The sequence below is a fragment of the Xyrauchen texanus genome, chromosome 23 (assembly GCF_025860055.1).
Source record: "Xyrauchen texanus isolate HMW12.3.18 chromosome 23, RBS_HiC_50CHRs, whole genome shotgun sequence".
Taxonomy (NCBI): domain Eukaryota; kingdom Metazoa; phylum Chordata; class Actinopteri; order Cypriniformes; family Catostomidae; genus Xyrauchen; species Xyrauchen texanus.
Window position 1 is genome coordinate 30,229,200 of NC_068298.1, and position 20,970 is coordinate 30,250,169.

At 39.9% G+C, this 20,970-nt stretch overlaps 1 protein-coding gene across 3 annotated transcripts in view; it reads right to left on the minus strand.

Moving 5' to 3' along the window:
• Positions 1-306: 306 nt before the first annotated feature.
• The window catches only part of LOC127663021 (LIM domain-binding protein 2), a 131,006-nt gene continuing 110,342 nt past the window's right edge, over positions 307-20,970 (minus strand). The window contains exons 6-9 of one of the 3 annotated variants that reach the window (XM_052154413.1): positions 18,160-18,283; positions 16,134-16,187; positions 14,777-14,910; positions 307-3,603 (exon numbers count right to left, since the gene is read on the minus strand). In XM_052154413.1, coding sequence (XP_052010373.1) covers positions 3,373-3,603; positions 14,777-14,910; positions 16,134-16,187; positions 18,160-18,283 — 543 coding nt within the window. In that variant the 3' untranslated portion in view covers positions 307-3,372. Of the gene's footprint in view, positions 3,604-14,770; positions 14,911-16,133; positions 16,188-18,159; positions 18,284-20,970 lie in introns of all 3 variants that reach the window. The other 2 variants (XM_052154412.1, XM_052154414.1) reach the window with 2 other exon arrangements.

Genomic DNA, 20,970 nt, shown 5'->3' on the forward strand with positions numbered 1-20,970 from the left:
AATTAGATAATTTAATCTCAAAACTGTTCAGATGGAATAAATCTCACATATGTTGATGTTCAGATTAAAAATCAAGATTAATCAGAGAATAGCCATTTAATAAATGTGTTAAGATGAAATTTAGTATCTATGGTAAAGAGGAAAATTACAGGTCAGGAGGACATCTTACCTCAGGGGGCATCTTACCCCATCTTGCCCTATTTATAATTAACACAGCTGACAGAGATATTAACCAGTTGTATTTCTCAAATCAAGTCACGGCAATTAAAAAACCTAGTTTGTACTGTATTTATTTATTTCTGGATGGGTGTGGGTTAGAAAATGAAAGCAAAAGTTTCTGTAAGCACAATTTATTGGCACAAAAAATGGCAAAGCATACATACAACACTTTGGATATGACACAAAAACACCTCTGCTAAATATTTTACAAACTGTGCAGAGCTCCAATAATACAAGGCTTAAACAGTGGGTCACTGAGATTGTGTCCTTTCATTTAGTTGATTTTGGAAATATCTCGGACTGAGATGTAGTTTAGTAAATACATTTTGTAATGAAAAAGAACAGAAAAAACAATTGAAAATTATTTGGCTCTTTGTCATCATCATCATCATTATCATCACAATCCTCCTTTCAGTCATTAAAGCACATTTCAACTCTTAAAGGGTAACTAAACCCTAAACCAACTTTTTTTAGTTAATGATCTGTAAGAATGGGGCTTTATTAGTACTGGTCAATGATTCAAGTAATTTTTTTGACATTTGTGTATAAAGTGTTTTAATTCTGCAATATATGGTGTAAAAACGTCTGAGTGCTGCCCTCTTCAGGTTGAACGGTGGCTACTGCAGTTGAATTTTCCTATTGGCTGTTTGCGGTAGTTCGTGACGTAAGCGGTGAGAGCTGACGTAAGCAGGTTCCAGCTCACCACGCCCTTGGTACGAGCTAGACACTGGCCCCATTCTCCCTTGCGCGGCTGCTTCGCTAGCATCGTCGGATGCCGATCGCGATGCAGGAGTTAAAAACCGCAGTTTGAGCCAGCGGCTCGAATTGATATGGCTCCGGCCCTGTGTCCACAGACAATTCACCCTCCTCCACTTCAGGTGAAGGTGGGGGAGAAAGGTCCTCGACTTCAAAAGACCGCTCCGTGGCAAACTTGCGTCACTCCAGTCAATCTCCATTTTAGAGTCTGACAGCAGCTGTCAATTAATCCGTCACTACGGGTCTCAGGTGCACGCCCCCCCCGCGGTTCGTCCCCTCTATCCCCGCTGGGGTCTGCCCACTTTTCCAGCATTTTTCAAATATTGCTAGTGGGTGGAGTCAGACTGTGAGCAGGGGTTTAGTTACCCTTTAAAGGTCTTTCCAAACACTTTTCAAGTCCAGTGTAACAATTAAGATACCAGTTTCACAATATATGAAAACAAGAGGGATTTTCAAAAAAGTAACCATGAAAGGACATAAAGCTGTATGAAACTGGCTGACCATGTTGCCAATAAGGCGCTGCATTTTTAGACTTAAAAAAAAATGTTGTTTCATAAATGTTAAAACTAGTATGAAGCTAGACATAATTATTAGTTATTTAGTTAGAATTATAAGTTATTTCAACTCATACAAGCTAATGAAATGAACATTTGTCTCTTCCTAACGGTCTTAGTTCATGGTGCGGTTTTCATTCCTGAGCGTGAAATCCATTATTTTTGGACAAAAAACATGGCGAACTACAATTCGGTCAAAACAGCTGCCATTTACATCAGGGTCTCAGGACGTTAACGACATTAGATTAAGTTTTTATTTTAAAGTCATATAACCCTGGTTACTGTGCTTCCAAACTGAAAACCAAAGCCCGACATGGCCTCAAAAAAGATTTCAAAATGTCATGCAGAAACATTTCATGTTCCAGTATGAAAATAACTCATTATAGGGAGAGAGGCGAAATATGGACACATATGTTTTTATATGCACCTGTCCATCAAAAAGTAACTTTTACAATACAAGGAGAACATAGAATATTCACAAATTAATAAGATAACACATTGACTTAGAAATAAAATATGAATATTTGAATGAAAGTACAATCTGTAAATGGCAACTGCCGATGTTTTTATTTCTTTGCAAGCCAAAGACAAAAGCTGTCTGTTAATACAGTCTGTTGTATTGAAGGCATAAAAGACAGTTCGCCATTAATAGAAAGACAATAGGGAAAGGAAAAAAGACAATAGCTAAACGAATCTCCAATATAAATGCAAATGTTCAGGGATTGGTCTAAGTTAATGCCTTTGCAGTTCCAGTCCCAAGTGAGAGGACAATGAATATGAGCATCTCTTCTGCAATTGGTTGATGCGAAATGTGATTACCAAATGGAGTCACTATGGAAATGTGTGTTCAACTGCAAGACAGCAACATGATCACACGGGAAGTTGGCATGCTGTTTCCGAAAGTTCTGTTACCCTAGGATCGGCAACAGTATGCCAACTCACTGACATGTCCTATCTCCCATCAGACATATTTGAAATGGCTCAACGGCAATTACTTTCCCTTGTGGCTCGACTGGTATTGCGTTGCGTCAGTTGCATGGGAGACCACAGTTCAATCCCCATTCAAATGAGGAAGTAATCATGTTTGGATTAACAAGCAACGAGCATGATTAGGAGGTTGCATTTTTGTCCCTAACATTGCATTTTGTATCTACTAATGGTTAGGGTTAGATTTGGGTTTTGGTTTGGGGTAGATTAAATAAAATAAGCATTTCTCTTCACTGTTTTACACCATGTTCAGCTGAAAATAATTATTTTTACAACTGGCTTTTGGCGAACTCTCATGGATATAAATGGATGTCACACTTGTTTATATGCTCTGAAACACTTACCGTTTTAGCCTCTGGGGGGAGTGTTTTCGGCCAACACATACAGATTTCGGCTAAAGAAAATACGTCACACACTTGACGATTTTTATGTGAGATCAGGCTGAAGACAGACGGTAGTTTTTACATTGATTATTGAGCTAAAGATGTCCCAAATTCAGGCCTCACCTGTTAAAGCAGAATGCTCTTTCAATGAATTCAGCTTGGCTACAGTCAAGTCCACCAAAGAGTCCCATTTCTTTAGCTGCTTTTTAACCTAGCTAGATAATTTCAAAAATAATCCAGTGAGCATATATTGCTGCCAAAGTTTGGTCATTTTTCTTAATGTCACTCAAAACATGGTGTGGAATCATCAGTTTCTGGTGCAAATGGATGACATCATTGACACCATGACATGGGATAAAAAGTGAGGTCAGAGAGAGAGAGAGAGAGAGAGAGAGAGAGAGAGAGAGAGAGAGAGAGAGAGAGAGAGAGAGCGCCGCCCTGGTGGTTTAAAGGGGCATTGCTTGTGTTGTCTCCTACTGCGATGGCTGAGAAGCCGTACTCTCGGGCTTGCTGTCCTGCCCTGTGGGTGGCTTGCTGTTCCAGGGGCTGTTGTTGCCGAGCGCCGGCGAGTTTGTGAAGTCGTCGTCATCGTCGAGGCCGTTGGTGGCATCGTATTGCGTGTTTTCCAACCGTGTGATCAGACGCTCATCCTCATCGCCAAACTCCCCGCCCATCAGGGTGGGCTCTCCTACCACCATCACATCCTGCAATAACAGATACAGTAATAAAGCCAATATGAAAAAAACAACACCAATAGAAGAATATGACACAAGTTTCACACTTGTGAAATGAGTGCCAAAGAAACAAATATGGCAGCATTCAGGTAGCATACTTTTGAGCAACTGCCATAGTAATGCAAATGCACAGATCTCTCCAGATATATTAAAACTCCTAGGTATGAGCAAAAGTAAAAATAATGTTTCCTAAGCAAGCAACAGTTAAAATGGTTTAAACCACAATATTATAACTGCAAGTACAAAAGTGGACCGTTCAGTACAGCACAAGTCTGCTATCCTTTACTTTCTCTCTCTCCCTCTGGTTGCGTTCTCAGGCTCAACCGATCAGTTAACTGGAGCACACGCATAGCTGACCATGTATGTCGACATACATATGAAATACTGTATTAGTTAAAAATGCAAACATCCTTGAGCTGATAAAGACTGACTCATTTTGTGGAGCTGCTTGCTCGACTCTCTAACACATGCCTATGTCGTCAAAGAAACACACAGATAACAAAAGCGTGCCTGATATTTTATGCTCCCTGTATCTTTATAAACTTTACGGTTGAATGCATTAATATAATACCACAAGATCATTTGTATTCCAAAATGTTTTTTTGCCCCACTGGCCATCACTAAATTCTTAATTTGGGATGGCAATCAGTTGTCTGTATAGTTATTCTAGCATTCATACTATGTGACGAGGAGGAGGGCATGGCCGGAGCTGAATCAGCTGATCAGCGGGAGAGCAAGATAAAAGGGAGGCGCAGGTTCGAGAGAGACGCACACAAAAATGTATATAATATTTATTCATTTATTTTTGCCTTAGTACAACGACAATATAAAAGCCATTTAATTTTACATAAAAATTTTTTTATTTTATTTGCTAATGTACATCTATAATAACCCTGACTTAATGCATTAACTATCTAAAAAATACAACCATATTGTAAAGTGTTGCCAAATTTAAATATTTTGATGAGCTCTTTTTAAATGCAATCACAATGTACTGTAATAAATATGCTTTAATCCACAAATTATATTCATTTAAAGTTTAAATTTGGGTAATGCTTAACAATAAGGTTGTATGTGTTAAAGTGATAGTTCACACAAAAATGTAAATTCTCTCATAATTTGCTAACATGCATTACATCCCAGATGTGTATGACTTTCTTTCTTCTGCAGAACACAAATGAAGATTTTAGAAGAATATTTCAGCTCTGTTAGTCCTCACAATGCAAGTGAATGGTGACCAAAACTTTGAAGCTCCAAAAAGGACATAAAATCAGTTTAAAATTAATACGAATCCAGTGGGTAAATTCATGCCTTCAGAAGAAATATGATAGGTGTGTCAGGGATCAATCAGGTTCTGCACAAGGCACAAGGATCACAATCACCTGAGTATTAACCACCTGCACTTGTCATCTAATCCAGCACCACTGAGCACTACAAAAGAGCACACTTCTCATCCAGTCTCCGTCGAACCTTGAACTAGGAACCGACCTGCTAACTCTCTCTCTGTGATTCCCAGATTCGTGTACTCATCAGTTCCAGTGTGACTCCACAGTATTCCAGCAAAAGGACTTACCTACTGCTTCTTTCCCTAGACCCCACGTTTCCTCCTGGATTCTCCCCGATTCTCCTGTGATCCTTCCCTGTGTTTCCCGGTTGGCACATCCTTGCTATATCCAAGCAGATCTCTACAACATTTCATCCCACGATCATTCCTCTGCAAATCACATCCTGCATCTGTCCGTTTCATCTGATGCTCACCTGCCATTCAACTATTAAAGCTTACTGAATCCTATTTACCTTGTTGTCCTCGTGTATATCCTGACAGAAGGTTCGACCTAGACCGCCGTGGATTCAGAAAATCCCGCTCCAGAGTGAAATCCAGCCGAATTTCCTCAGCCTGTGTTTGACGAGTGCGGAGCGACAACCAATCCCGCTTCCACATCTGCTACTTCATTTCCGTGGTGTGTGACAAGCCCCATGGTAAAACCAGCGCCCTTCTCAGGCAAGGAGGATTGCAACGGGTTTCTCCTTCAATGTTCCCTAGCGCTAGAGGTACAGCCATATCATTTTCCTACTGAACGCTCAAAAATCTCCTTTGTTATTTCATTACTCACTGGCAGAGCACTGCAATGGGCCGAAACCATCTGGAATCAGGCCGGTCCAGCCACCGATACCCTCCAAACTTACATATCCCATTTCAAAGAGGTGTTTGGCTGTCCTTTAGGCGATTCATCCACCTGTGAACAGCTCTATCATCTGCGACAAGGTACAAGTTCAATCACTGAATATTCCTTGAAATTTAGAACCTTCGCTGCGGCAAGCGGATGGAATGAGAAAGCGCTCATCACTACCTACCGGCAAGGTTTAAATCAACACCCATTATACAACACCCATTATATCAGCGTCTGTCCTGTCCAACCACCATGACTCCGGGTGAGTTTGTTATCCACCAGGACCCTTAGTGTTGCTCCATTATCTGCTACAGTGTCATTGATTACTGCTGACGCTAGCATTTCAGTTACAGCCCTCATCGACTCTGGGTCAGCGGGTAATTTCATCTCGAGCGACCTCTGCAGGCAACTTCAACTCCCGAAGACCCACTCTCCAACCCCGTTCGCCGCAAAATCAGTGACTGGAAAAGCCCTGAATCCCGGGTATGTGAAATATCAAATCAAGCCCATCAAATTACGAGTAGTGTGTTTACATAAAGAATCATTCACTCCTCTGATACTTGAAAACTCCACGGCAGCAATAATTCTGGGAAGACCCTGGCTCATACAACACAATCCCGTAGTTTGTTGGAGGAAAGGAGAAATTCTGCAATGGGGGTCAACATGTTTCCCTTCTTGTTTTCCTGAACTTCCCAAGCCGGTCTCCCCCTCTCCAGTGAGTATTCCCATCGCTGTGACATCCGTTGAAAGCCCTCGGGAAAAACAGTCTACAGACATTCCTTTCTGTTACTCCATGTTCGCCGATGTCTTCAGTCCCGAAAAAGCCTCCCATCTTCCACCACATCGACTCTGGGACTGTGCGATTGACTTAGAGGCAGGTGAATCGGTACCTCAAGGTCATATCTACTCTCTTTCCATCCCTGAACAACGAGCCTTGGAGGAGTACATACAGGAAGCCTTGAAACAGGGATACATTCGCCCATCTACCTCTTCAGCAGCCTCCAGTTTTTTCTTTGTCGCCAAGAAGGACGGAGGATTGAGGCCCTGTATCGATTACCGCGCACTGAACAAAATAACCATCAAGTTCCAATGTCCCCTTCCTCTGGTTCCCACCTCTCTTGAACAACTGAGAGGCGCACGCATATTTACCAAGTTAGATCTCAGAAGTGCGTATAACCTTATTCGAATCCGCGAAGGGGACGAATGGAAAACTGCGTTCATTACCCCTTCTGGCCACTATGAGTACCTCGTTATGCCATATGGATTGGTCAACGCCCCTTCCGTGTTTCAAGATTTCATGAATGAGATACTCCGTGACTTCCTGAACAAATTTGTGATTGTCTACATTGACGACATACTCATCTTTTCTCCCAACGAATCTGTCCATCGACACCATGTCTTTAACGTACTCCAACGTTTACAAGATCATTCCCTTTTTCTCAAGGCAGAAAAGTGCACATTCCACCAAGAGACTGTCCTGTTCCTCGGTTATGTCGTCAGCAAACATGGAGTGAAGATGGATGACGGGAAAGTCACAGCAGTCACCTCAAGCCAACACCTCAATCCATAAAAGAACTCCAACGATTCCTGGGCTTCGCAAATTTTTATCGACGTTTCATCAATAACTACAGTACCATAACCTCTTCACTCACCTCTCTCTTAAAGGGAAAACCCAAGTCCTTAACCTGGACTCCCGAGGCAGACACAGCATTCAACATCTTGAAACAAGAATTCACCTCTGCACCCCTTCTGCGTCATCCTGATCCAAACCTCGCCTTCATTGTGGAAGTCGACGCCTCCACGACCGGAGTCGGTGCCATCCTATCTCAACAGCAGGAAGATACCGTCAAACCTCTCCCTTGTGCTTTTTTCTCCAAGAAGTTATCTTCAACAGAACAAAACTATGATATGGGAAACCGTGAGCTTCTTGCCATCAAGCTGGCTTTGGAGGAGTGGAGACATTGGCTCGAGGGTGCTCAACATCCATTCACAGTCCTTACTGACCATAAAAATCTGCAGTACCTCAAAGAAGCCAAGAGGCTGAACCCGAGACAAGCCCGTTGGGCCATTTTCTTCACCCGTTTCCATTTCCACATAACCTACCGCCCAGGATCCAAGAACATCTGCGCCGACGCTCTCTCCAGACTTCATGCTCCCCCAGATCTCATTGAAGAACCTGAATCGATCTTACCAACATCGGTGTACATCAGCCCGATCCTTTGGGATATTGATGACCAGATCCAAAGAGGTACACGACGAGATCCACCTCCACCTGAGTGCCCAGCCAATCTTACCTATGTCCCACATGAGTTTCGTCTACCTCTTATTGAGTCTGCGCATTCCTCTGTGGGTACAGGACATCCCGGAGCCACGCAAACGTTTAATCTCCTTCAACCACGGTACTGGTGGCAAAGGATGAGGGGAGATGTAAAACGCTTCGTCCAAGGATGCCAAATCTGTGCTAAATCCAAGGTTCCACGCCATCTACCGGGAAACTCTTACCACTCCCTGTCCCTCAGCGACCCTGGTCACATCTGGGGGTAGATTTCATCACCAATCTACCATCTTCTGGAGGTAACACATGCATCATTATCATCGTGGATAGATTCTCTAAGGCTTGCAAATTGATTCCATTACCTGGACTCCCCACGGCCCTCGAAACAGCAGAGAATCTTTTCAACCAGGTGTTCCGTCATTTTGGCATCCCTGAGGATATTGTATCTGATCGTGGTCCCCAGTTTATATCTCGGGTCTGGAAGGCTTTCTTTTCTCTCCTTGGGGTCACGATCAGTCTAACATCTGGGTACCATCCTCAGGTGAATGGGCAAACGGAAAGAAAAGTGCAAGAAATAAACCGTTTCCTCCGCACTTTTTGCCAGAACCACCACGAGACATGGAGCCAGTTCCTCGCATGGGCCGAATACGCCCAGAATTCTTTACGTCAAAGCACTACTGGACTAACACCTTTTCAATGTTTCCTGGGTTTCCAGCCACCTTTGTTCCCATGGTCCGGTGAACCGTCCGTGGTTCTCTCAGTTAATTACTGGTTCCGAGAAAGTGAAAGGGTTTGGAACGAGGCACATTGTCATCTCCAACAGGCGGTCAACAGACATAGGATGTTCGCAGACGCACAAAGAGGTGAAACGCCTACATATGAACCTGGTCAACTTGTCTGGCTTTTCACACGGGACATTCGTCTACGCCAACCATGTTGAAAGTTTAGCCCACGATACATCGGACCTTTCAAGATTCTCCACCAAGTCAACCCGGTCACATACAAGCTTCAACTCCCTCCTCACTTCAGGATTCACCCTGTGTTCCATGTATCACTGTTAAAACCTCACTATCCTGCTGTTCTCCCTCCTTCCACAGAACCTGATCCTGACATGCCCCCCATTGAAGAAGATCCCATCTACACTGTTCGTGACATCTTGGACTCCCGACGACGGGGTGGTCGCCTAGAATACCTGGTCGACTGGGAAGGGTATGGACCAGAGGAAAGATCTTGGATTCCACGGGACGATATCCTTGACCCAACACTTCTCATTGAGTTCCACCAGCAGCATCCACAGCGACCGGCTCCACGACCTCGAGGCAGACCACCACGACGTCGGGTCCTCGAGTCGCTGGCCTGACCCTGGAGGAGGGGGTAATGTCAGGGATCAATCAGGTTCATTCACACCCACTGCACAAGGATCACAATCACCTGAGTATTAACCACCTGCACCTGTCATCTAATCCAGCACCACTGAGCACTACAAAAGAGCACACTTCTCATCCAGTCTCCGTCGAACCTTGAACTAGGAACCGACCTGCTAACTCTCTCTCTGTGATTCCCAGATTCGTGTACTCATCAGTTCCAGTGTGACTCCACAGTATTCCAGCAAAAGGACTTACCTACTGCTTCTTTCCCTAGACCCCACGTTTCCTCTGATTCTCCCCGATTCTCCTGTGATCCTTCCCTGTGTTTCCCGGTTGGCACATCCTTGCTATATCCAAGCAGATCTCTACAACATTTCATCCCACGATCATTCCTCTGCAAATCACATCCCGCATCTGTCCATTTCATCTGATGCTCACCTGCCATTCAACTATTAAAGCTTTCTGAATCCTATTTACCTTGTTGTCCTCGTGTATATCCTGACAAGGTGTGGGTGAGAAACAGATCAATATTTAAATATTTCAAATAAAAAAATATATATACATTTTTACTGTAAATCTACACTTTCACCTCCACATTCTGGTGTGGTAGTGACTTTCACTTTCAAGATTTATAGTTTATAGTTATATAGTTTCTAATCTACACCTGTCATATCGCTTCAGAGGATATGGATTTAAACACTGGAATCGTATGGATTACTTTTACGCTGACTTAATGTTCTTTTTGGACCTTCTAAGTTCTGGTCACCATTCACTTGCATTGTATGGACCTACAGAGCAAAAAACTGATGAACTATAGTATGGTGAACTATTCCTTTATTATTGAATAAAGTTAACAAAGTGATAATGTAATGCATTTTAACAATAAAAGTTGTATTCTCTAACATTAGTCATTTGATTTATTGTATTCAAAAATGAACACTAGAATATTTTTAAATTCATGTTTTATATTAACAATGTCATTCATGATACTTAAAGCAGTAACTAATGTTAACATATACAACCTTGTTATAAAGTGATACTTGTTTTAAAAATGTAAAGAAACTCTGCGTATGAACACAGCAAACAATGTAGTATGAAGTTGTACACAGCCACTGATCTAGAATCCCTTCCCTTTAGTAATCAAGGTTTGGTATTGTAAAGGGGAATCTGATCCTAGCCCAGCAGTTATGGGAGTGCATTACATTGCAACTGCTAAAATTCTCAATCGCAAACATATGCATAGACATATACACATGTCATGCCAATTGCCAGCCTTATATAACCCCTGCCTATGCCATCATACCTTCTAGCTCCCCCCAAATCCCCCCAAGCACCCTGCTGTGAGAGTTCTCATTCCCTTCACACTCTTGGACCTACTCCCCTTTTCATATTCAGCTCTTTTACCATTCTGTCAGTATTTATTTGAGCAATGACACTCACGTGGTCTCGTAAGAGATCTGGCTAAGACTCCAGAGTCACTGTCAGTCCTTCCCACCCTTCTACTTTTTAATTACTCTCCCTCATTAAGGTAGGCCTTTTGACTAAATAACAATATCCACACACAAATTTGACGATTTGCATAGCTAATTAAGTCATTAGCTGAAATGTTACCGATTTAAAAAAAGTGAGCCGCTTGCCAATGAACCTTGAATTTGCCATCTGTTAATTGAACGGCATCTGTCGCCCTACAGTCTGGGTGTTAAACCAGAGGCCTGGATCACAGATACAAACACACACACACATACAGAAACACTAGTGCATCCTACAGGTTTCCAGCTGGTGGTTTGACAGAGAGCTCTAATTGCTATCAAATGTACAGGCTGTCCAGTGCTCTTGTCTAATTAGATGTAGCCTGTGGCTAAAATTGCACTGAGCCGTCCAATAACAAACAGACTACTGTCACTTTCATTGACCGATCAAAGATCCTGATCCCTGGGACATATCTGAAATCTATGAGAAAAATAACTGCAAAACTGATGCATGTACAGGTCCTTGCTAGAGCAGGTCATTATTTAAGACACAAGAAAATGTTTCATCCATGCATATTAGGTTATATAAATGAAGTTCCAGTTGCTCAACTGCAAGAGCATGGCACTAGTAAAGGCAATGTTATGGGTTTGATTACCAAGAAGCACACACATACTAACTAAATGTGTAGTTTGAATGTGCTTTAAGTCGCTTTGGGTAACATTTTCATTATTCCCATGAGCCAAACTCGTCTAATAATACTTTCAGCCCAAACAAAAAAAATCAACCACAAGGGGGCACTGTTGTAATATAACTCAATGGAAGTTCCCCATTACATCAACCCCCCCCACCCAGTGGTCACATGACCAGCTCATTGTGATTGAGCTCACGTAGGCGGGCGACCAGGCAGCATGCGATGACTGCACAGACAAAGCCAAGTGGCCACGCTACATATGTAACCAATGTGTTCCTGTCCACGACGCACGGTGACATTGCTTACAATGAGGCTCACTGCTTTCGAATGGGGAGTGAAATGAAAGGAATGTTGTGACACATACACGTACTCGCATGACTACGCGCGCGCGCGCGCACACACACACACACACACACACACACACGATCCATATGATAATGAGCGCTGGCACAGAGCCAATTGCTCACACCTACAATTTTTTCTCTGCATTTATTAGTGTGTTTGGTGTCCTCAAAGTGATAGACTCTGGTTACATACGACCATGAGTAAATATATGCAATTAGAGTTGCATCAACAGAGATACAAAACTGCTTTATAACAAGAATAATAACATCTGTATAACTATATGTAACACTTTACAACAAGGTTCCATTAGGTAACATGAATTAACCATCAACAATATTTACTAAGCATTTATTAAACTTAGTTAATGTTAAATTCAACATATACTAATACATTTTTTTAAATGAAAAGTTGTATTAGTTAACATTAGTTAAAGCACTATGAATTACCAATGAACAATAGTATTTTTTTATTAACTAACATTAGCAAAGATTAATAAATGCTTTAAAAAAAACAAATAATATGCAGACAGCTATTATTTTAAGTTAAGATCACTTGATAACTGTTCCTGCTTGGCCAATTATTGAAACAGAAGTGTTAGCTATTTTTGTGTCTTGTTCCATAATCTACCAACAGCCCTGTTTACACTGCAAAAAATCATTTCCTAAAATATTTTGTCTCGTTTTTTTTTTAATTGCTTTCTAGTAAAAATATCAAACATATTCTTAAAACAATATAAATTTACTTAAGAAGATTTTTTTTTTAAATATTGTAATGGTTATGCTTATAAAAGAAAAAAAATTGTCAATTTGGGCAAGAAAAAAACTATTCAAAGGTAAAATAAGTTTATTTTCCTTGCACCACTGGCAAATAGTTTAAATGTTTTCAGAAACCACAATAAATGTAGTTATATTTCTCTGAAAACAAGACTAAATGTCTTGATATCAAGAAAAAAAAGTATTTTGTTTCTTGTTGCAAGAATGTTTAGATAAATGTTTAGATATTTGCGCATTAAAATATTTTTGTTCATTTTGTTTCAGCAATTTTGTGTGCATCCCATTAGAAAACAAATCACACTATATTAAGCATAGGCTAAATGTAGACATGTCCTGGGTTGTGACACTCAATCTAAACTATTATAAACATAATTTTGCTGATTATTAATTTTTTTCGGAATACTAATGGAGAAACATCATGGAATATTTGTAATGTTAAAATTGTATTTGTCACACCACAGGACCATTAAAGTAAAAAAAAAGTGTTTAAAAAAAGGTGAAAAAACTACAATAATGGGCAAAGAGTTATAGGGTATAAAATATACTCTTTCCCTTATAATTAATTTTAACTGAAATATAAAATCTTGATGATGATTAAAAAAAGTTCAAATATACGTAACTACCCATATTGTATGTAAATATAAATATCAGTCATGTTAAATGATATATATACCGCCGCCTCGGGCCGCCCCCTTGCAAGATGCTGCCCTGGGTGACTGCCCATGTCGCCCATACCTAAATCCGCCACTGCATCAGAGCATGCATACAGCTCTGGGTTGACAGACTGAGCTGGAGCACGAGAACGCGTCTCTCCTCTCTTAATCCCCTCTCTAGCATTCATGTATCCAATTGTCCCTGAACTCCAGGGGAAAAGCCAAGCACTACAAATCCCATCATACATCAGCAAACAAATTTACCTCACAATTCCACTCCTCAAAAACAGATTTGGCACTCGTGGGTTGCATGTTTGACCCTGTAGTGTGCACGCTGGGGGAATACATTGACAGACAGACTAATGCCTGGAGAGGAAGCCAGAAGGATAAAGAGGCACTCTGGGATAAATGCCTCTGAATTGGGGTTAAACACTGTAAGTGGGTTATATAGGAATTGAAAATGAGGGCTAAGGAGTCTTTCTCTCAGTGAAGGTGTTGAGGGCGTATTTATTTTGGCATAGGAATCTAAATTGAACTTAGTTTTTGATTGGTGTGATGGTCCATTACCAAAAAACTCAAACCATGGAAAAAACCTACCCTTTTGTCTTTCAAAATGCAAACACAGCAAAAAATTTTGTCAGTATTTTTGAGTCTTCGGTATAGCAATAAAAATATTCCTTATAACAATATACATTTATATTGGCAAATAATTTGTACTTGCTTTAACAATAAACCTCACAAAATTTAGTTAGATTCATCCTTAAAACAAGAAAAAATAAACAAGTCTTAATATCTTTTTCAATCTTGTTATAAGTATATTTAGATATTTTAACTGAAAACAACAACACAAAAATAGTGATTACTTTTATGCTGACTTAATGTTCTTTTTGGACCTTCTGAGATCTGGTCACCATTCACTTGCATTGTATGGACCTACAGAGTTGAGAAATATTTCTAAAAATCTTCTTTTTTGTTCTGCTGAAGAAAGAAAGTCATACACATCTGGGATATCATGAGGGTGAGTAAATGATGAGAGAACTATCATTTTTGGTTGAACTATCCCTTTAAGAAGAATGTTAGGGACTTACAGCCTCAGTCACCATTCATTGCACCATCAAAAGTGCAATGAAAGTGAAGGGTGATTAAGGATGCATATTGCTCAACATACTTTGTGTTTCACAGAATAAAGAAAACCAGTAAGTAAATAATGACAGAACTATCCCTTTAAGCTCTTGTATCACTATGAATCAAATCTACAGCAGCACCTGCAAATGTTTTGAAAGTATTATCATAATCTAGGACAGCGAAATTGGCTAAATGGTTATTCGTTAATTTTTTTCCAAGACTTTATGGATGTATGTGTGTGTTTAAAGAAGAAGAGTTGATGCTTACAGGTACCTGGCTGGTCAGACTGAAGTTGTTGGCAGGGCTGCGTTTCTTGCTGCCAGCGTTGTTGCCTAGGCTACTGTTAGACGCACTGCCGGCCGAGTTCTTTCTCTTTCTTCTCTTGGTTGTGGTCTGTCGAGTGGGCTCTGCTCTCCACCAAACACACAAACACAAATACATACAGAGCATAAGTGTTTATATATTGCAAGTGCACACATCCATATTCACAAACACACACACACACACACACACACACACACACACACACACACACACACACACACACACACACACACACACACATACCACAATGCAAAACAGTACATGCACACAAAAGGAAATTGATTTTCTTAAAAAAAAAAAAAAAAACATACAAGTGCAAACAAACAACTATGAGACATTCAAACATTCAAACATCTCCCAAGACATGCACTAGTAAGAAAGAACCTCTGCTTTCATTTGCATACTGTAAATGCTCAACAGTGAACAACGCAGTCTCTGCAGCAGCCAATCATGCATACACACTTATTTCATTCATATTTAAATGCAGCTGCTCACTCTAAATATCACTAATACAATCTTTAACATGTGCTTTTTAGTTCTTATTTTGAGGATGAAGGATTTTCTATGTACTTCACTAAGTCTACTTGTGAAAATTGCTTCTATTTTACATTATTTAATAAGGTGTTTTTCATAATACAAATGATATTTCAACCTAGTAATTTGAGTGAAACCCTGAAAAATGAACTTAAAAATGTCACATTATTTGACTGCATACACTCGTGCTGTAAGGGATTGTATTTGTCCAAAAATGAGTCCATTATGATCCATGTAATTCCAGCATGATTTGACAATGTTTCAAAGAGCATTGTGTGTGTTCCAGCAGAAGCAAAGAAATCAGATCTTTTGTACAAAGACGTTAACATGGTCAGTGTCACGAATTTGCTTATATAACTGGTAATAAAGAAATAGTGCAGAATCACAAATACTTCATTAAATTAATTATACAAATATTTCTTATTTAATTTTAGTTTTATTAACTTTTCAAAGTCCTAAAATCGTCAGTTTATTTCCAGGATTAAATTATCCCAGATTTTCAATGTAGACTCAGACTTCTGAACCTAGCTGTTAACAAAAATGACCTTTTAGACAAATTAGGCAATTTGAGCTTAGGTTTTTAGCAAATATACAATATGTTTTTAATAAAATAAATGGCTCTTTTGCATGACTGCTGAAATCACTACCTGCAACTTTCTCATTTTGTTATTCTTTTTATGCTGAGCATTCATGTTTCAAACAGACAAATATTGCATTTAGACACAGAATGCGTTTTCCATTTTAGAAGAGATTTAGAAGACGGGAAGAGTACCTTTTTTATGATTTGTGGGGAAAATTTCCGTTTTGAAGTTCTGTGGATGTCCAGCTGAAATCATATTCAAAGCAAGATTTATTTTTCAGATAACACTTATGATAAAGAAAGGAGTTTATGCATTTTTAGGGAAGTCATATGCAAATGTTAAATGCAAGGCTGAAAAAACTTGTATTTGATATAATTCTTATATTAATTTAAAGACATTTAACATTTTAAATCACTGTTCAATGATTGTAAAAACTGTTCTGTACAATAATACATTAGTCTTTATATTTAATTATAGCAAACTATTAAAAATCACATTTAATGAGCAAAACAAATGTTTATTGTATTAATGACAATGTTACTGTCATTAATATACATTTGAAAATCAGTTATGTCTAATGTAACCACATCTGAAAATACATTTTTAGAGGTTCTTACTAACCACACCCAGGGAGATGTTTACACATTATTTGTACATGACAAATGTCATATAATACAACTCAGTAACACTTTACAGTAAGGTTCTGTTTGTTAACATTAGTTCCTTAATTAGAAACCATGAACTAACAATGAACAATTTAATTTTACAGCATTAATTACTCATTGTTAATGTTAATTTATGAACATACAATTGTTCGTTGTTAGTTCATGCTAGTTCATATTGCACTACCTAATGCAAACATTTAAAAAAACATTTGAAAGTATGTTGAAATGAACACACACCAAGAATAATACACGCTCTAAACGTATTATTCATTGTAAGATTACGTTAACTAATGTAGTTTACTAATGTATACATTATATACAGCCTCACTGTAAAGTGTTAACAGTAGTCATATACAATATCAAACACACTCTAGTGGGATCTGCAGGGTTTTGTTTAAATGAAGAAAATGCCTTATTTTTGTATGTTTATCAGTGTGTGTGAATGACGCACAAAAACGCTCTCTTTTCCACCCATACACATACAGATGAAAAAAGGAGGGAAAAGACTTATCAGGGTATAAAGGCAACATTCTTTCCTTCCTGTTCTGAACACAAATACTCTCCAGATTTCAAAAGAATGGGAGGAAAGAGGGAAGCGAAGCTAATAAGGAAACAACAATTACAGAAGACTTCCACTTCAATATGGATGTGAAAAGGCCAGTGCTGATGGCTAACTAATGGACAGGGCCATAAAGGGCTTCTGTCATAAAGAGCAGATGGAGGATGTGTCTTCTGTCTCATGTCATGTTGTCTGTTGAAAGCATACTCTATATGTAAGACATCTTTAAATCATTTTCATTGATTTGGAAGGGAGCCCTTAAGGGACATTACAAGAGAGACACAAAAGTCTTAGTGACATCAAGCACTGGGTGTATTTACTGATGTCTGTAACCCTCATGATCTATTGAGTTCTGGTTACCATTCACTAACAATGTATGGACCTACAGAGTTGAAATATTCTTCTAAAAAGCTTAATTGGTGTTCTGTAGAAGAAAGAAAGTCTGGGATCTGGGATAGCAATAAATTATGAGATAATTGTCATTTTCGGGTGAACTATACTGTGGCAGCGGGGGCGTAGTCAAGCGCCCTTACCGCTTTTCTCTCCCAGACGGGTGCTTGACCACGCCCCCGCTGCCACATATACATTTAAAATTTCATATTAGCTAATAAAAACATAAAAAAAAAATTAAGCTTAACCCTTATAGCCCAACACTACCTCAGCTGCCAAATGCACTGCATTTAAGGGTTTTTCGAAAAGATTTGTGAAAATGAGAATACCTACTTTGAAATGTCACACACAGACCTGAAACAATCTTGTTTCCATTCGATAAAGCTGGCAAGATGTCTTTACTGGTATTATATTGAGTTCAAACTAAACATTAGTGAACACTGTGTTAAAACACTTCCCACTCATTATGCCTGAGAGGTCCCAACACTGAGCTGAATTAGAGCCTATTTTCCCCATTACCATGACGCTAAACACACACATCTGTAAATCTTCTACTGCCGTTAAGAGCATCCTGTAATACTGTGGACAGTGATTTGGTGTTACCTGGAGGGGCCACCATTCTTTGCCACTTCTGGAACAGACAGGTCTTTAGACAGTCTCTCGGGCTGAGGTTGTAGGTCTTGTGTCGAGACATTAACTCTTGCATTGGCTCCAGTATGACACACAACTAGAAGAAATACACACAAATCTAGGATAATTTGTAACTGCGTCAGTTTTGTCCATCAACATTTTGACTATTTAACATTATTGATTTAAAGGCCCCATGATATCTATTGGCGAGTGCAGTTTTCTGCCCTGTGTTGATGTATTTTCTATTGAAACAAGAAGTTTGGGTTAGACATATTGCATTTAAGTCACAGCCATGAACCATAATTTGCTGTAAGCTTTTGATAGTCAGAAGCAGGTGGAGCGAGGGACATTTTCATTTAAGAGAGCAACTTATTGGACAAAAATTGGATGGGCCCAGGAGTGCAAGATGAGTGAACAATGTTTTTGATCCAATTTCCTAGAGGAGAAAGACTGGGCATCTATGGCGTGCCTCCAGCCGGGTCTCCTAAGCAACCAAATTGGCCTGGTTGCTAGGGAGGGTAGAGTTACATGGGGTTGTGCGTGGATGCCGCGGTAGATGCGTGAAGCCTCCACACGCACTGTATCTCCACGGTAACATGCTCAACAAGCCACGTGATAAGATGCACGGGTTGATGCTCTCAGATGCGGAGACAACTGAGATTCGTCCTCCACCAACCGGATTGAGGCGAGTCAATACGCCACCACGAGGACTTGGGAATAGGGCATTCCAAATTGGGAGAAAAAAAGAGGAGAAATGTATATATATATATTTTAGGAGTACACTAACATAACAATGGCTTCAAAACTAATCGACATGAAATAAGTCACACATTTGCCATTTTGATTTCATTCATCTTTAATCTCTTCACACAGCAGGTGGCCTGAAGTTCACACGGATAGGCACACACAAATGATTTACCACTGACAGGATTATGTCACAACACTGTTGTATCCTCTCAATTCCACAGGTCCAGGGAAACAATCTCTGGATCCAGGCCCACAGAGCAGGGCTATTTCTAGTCTGAATGCTAGGAAACCTACAAGCTTCCTTGTCCATCTCGCAGGACAGTAGTGTTGTTGCGTCCGAGCACAGGAAACGTCCTCGGTATGGGTCTACTGATAAACGTACTTAGACAAATGCAGGCTTTTTAACTGACGCTAATGTGTCACTTTTGCGAGGTATTTTTACAGGGCACCAATGCCTGAATCGTGAGAAATTACCCCGACAGGAGGAAAATTATCTTGTTTACAAGACTTACACTGCAGATCTAAAAACCTTGAGGTTGAACCCTCATTACACAGCCAGTAAAAAATTATAAATGATTAATTTTCTTTAGAGCCCAATAAGAGAAAAGTTTAAATAAAAAATTTAAGCACATGGGAAAATAAGACAAATGAGACATCAGGCATATACAGTGGGGCGTTCAAAAGTCCATTTTTTATTTTTTTAATTTTTTCTCATTTACTGTAATGCCATTTTTTTCATTACATACAGTATGGGTGTTTCTTACACTTCGGGCACTTTCATATCCCAGGGGGTCATTTTTATTTTTTACATATGAAGGTTAATTAAATCTGATTAGGAAACTTTTTACCAGTCCTTCATGAATTATTTTTAGTAATTTCCAAATGCCTTTTATAGATTTGACTGTTTTAGCCCTGTCCCAGACCTAGACTTTCAATATTAAATTATGAAAATCCATGACAAATATACTAATTATTACGTTTAAACTATGATAATATAAAGAAATTGAAATAAACAGAAATGTATTTTTGTGTGAAAATGATTCCCATCCATTAAAAAAAAATTGCAACTGTCCCAAAGTTGTGGCATCATTTCCACCACACCAAACAACATTGCCACTATTATTATTATACACTCACCTAAAGGATTATTAGGAACACCACACTAATACTGTGTTTGACCCCCTTTCGCCTTCAGAACTGCCTTAATTCTACGTGGCATTGATTCAACAATGTACTGAAAGCATTCTTTAGAAATGTTGGCCCATATTGATAGGATAGCATCTTGCAGTTGATGGAGATTTGTGGGATGCACATCCAGTGCACGAAGCTCCCATTCCACCACATCCCAAAGATGCTCTATTGGGTTGAGATCTGGTGACTGTGGGGGCCATTTTAGTACAGTGAACTCATTGTCATGTTCAAGAAACCAATTTGAAATGATTCAAGCTTTGTGACATGGTGCATTATCCTGCTGGAAGTAGCCATCAGAGGATGGGTACATGGTGGCCATAAAGGGATGGACATGGTCAGAAACAATGCTCAGGTAGGCCGTGGCATTTAAACGATGCCCAATTGGCACTAAGGGGCCTAAAGTGTGCCAAGAAAACATCCCCCACACCATTACACCACCACCACCAGCCTGCACAGTGGTAACAAGGCATGATGGATCCATGTTCTCATTCTGTTTACGCCAAATTCGGACTCTACCATCTGAATGTCTCAACAGAAATCGAGACTCATCAGACCAGGCAACATTTTTCCAGTCTTCAACTATCCAATTTTGGTGAGCTCTTGCAAATTGTAGCCTCTTTTTCCTATTTGTAGTGGAGATGAGTGGTACCCGGTGGGGTCTTCTGCTGTTGTAGCCCATCCGCCTCAAAGTTGTGCGTGTTGTGGCTTCACAAATGCTTTGCTGCATACCTCGGTTGTAACGAGTGGTTATTTCAGGCAAAGTTGCTCTTCTATCAGCTTGAATCAGTCGGCCCATTCTCCTCTGACCTCTAGCATCAACAAGGCATTTTCAGCCCACAGGACTGC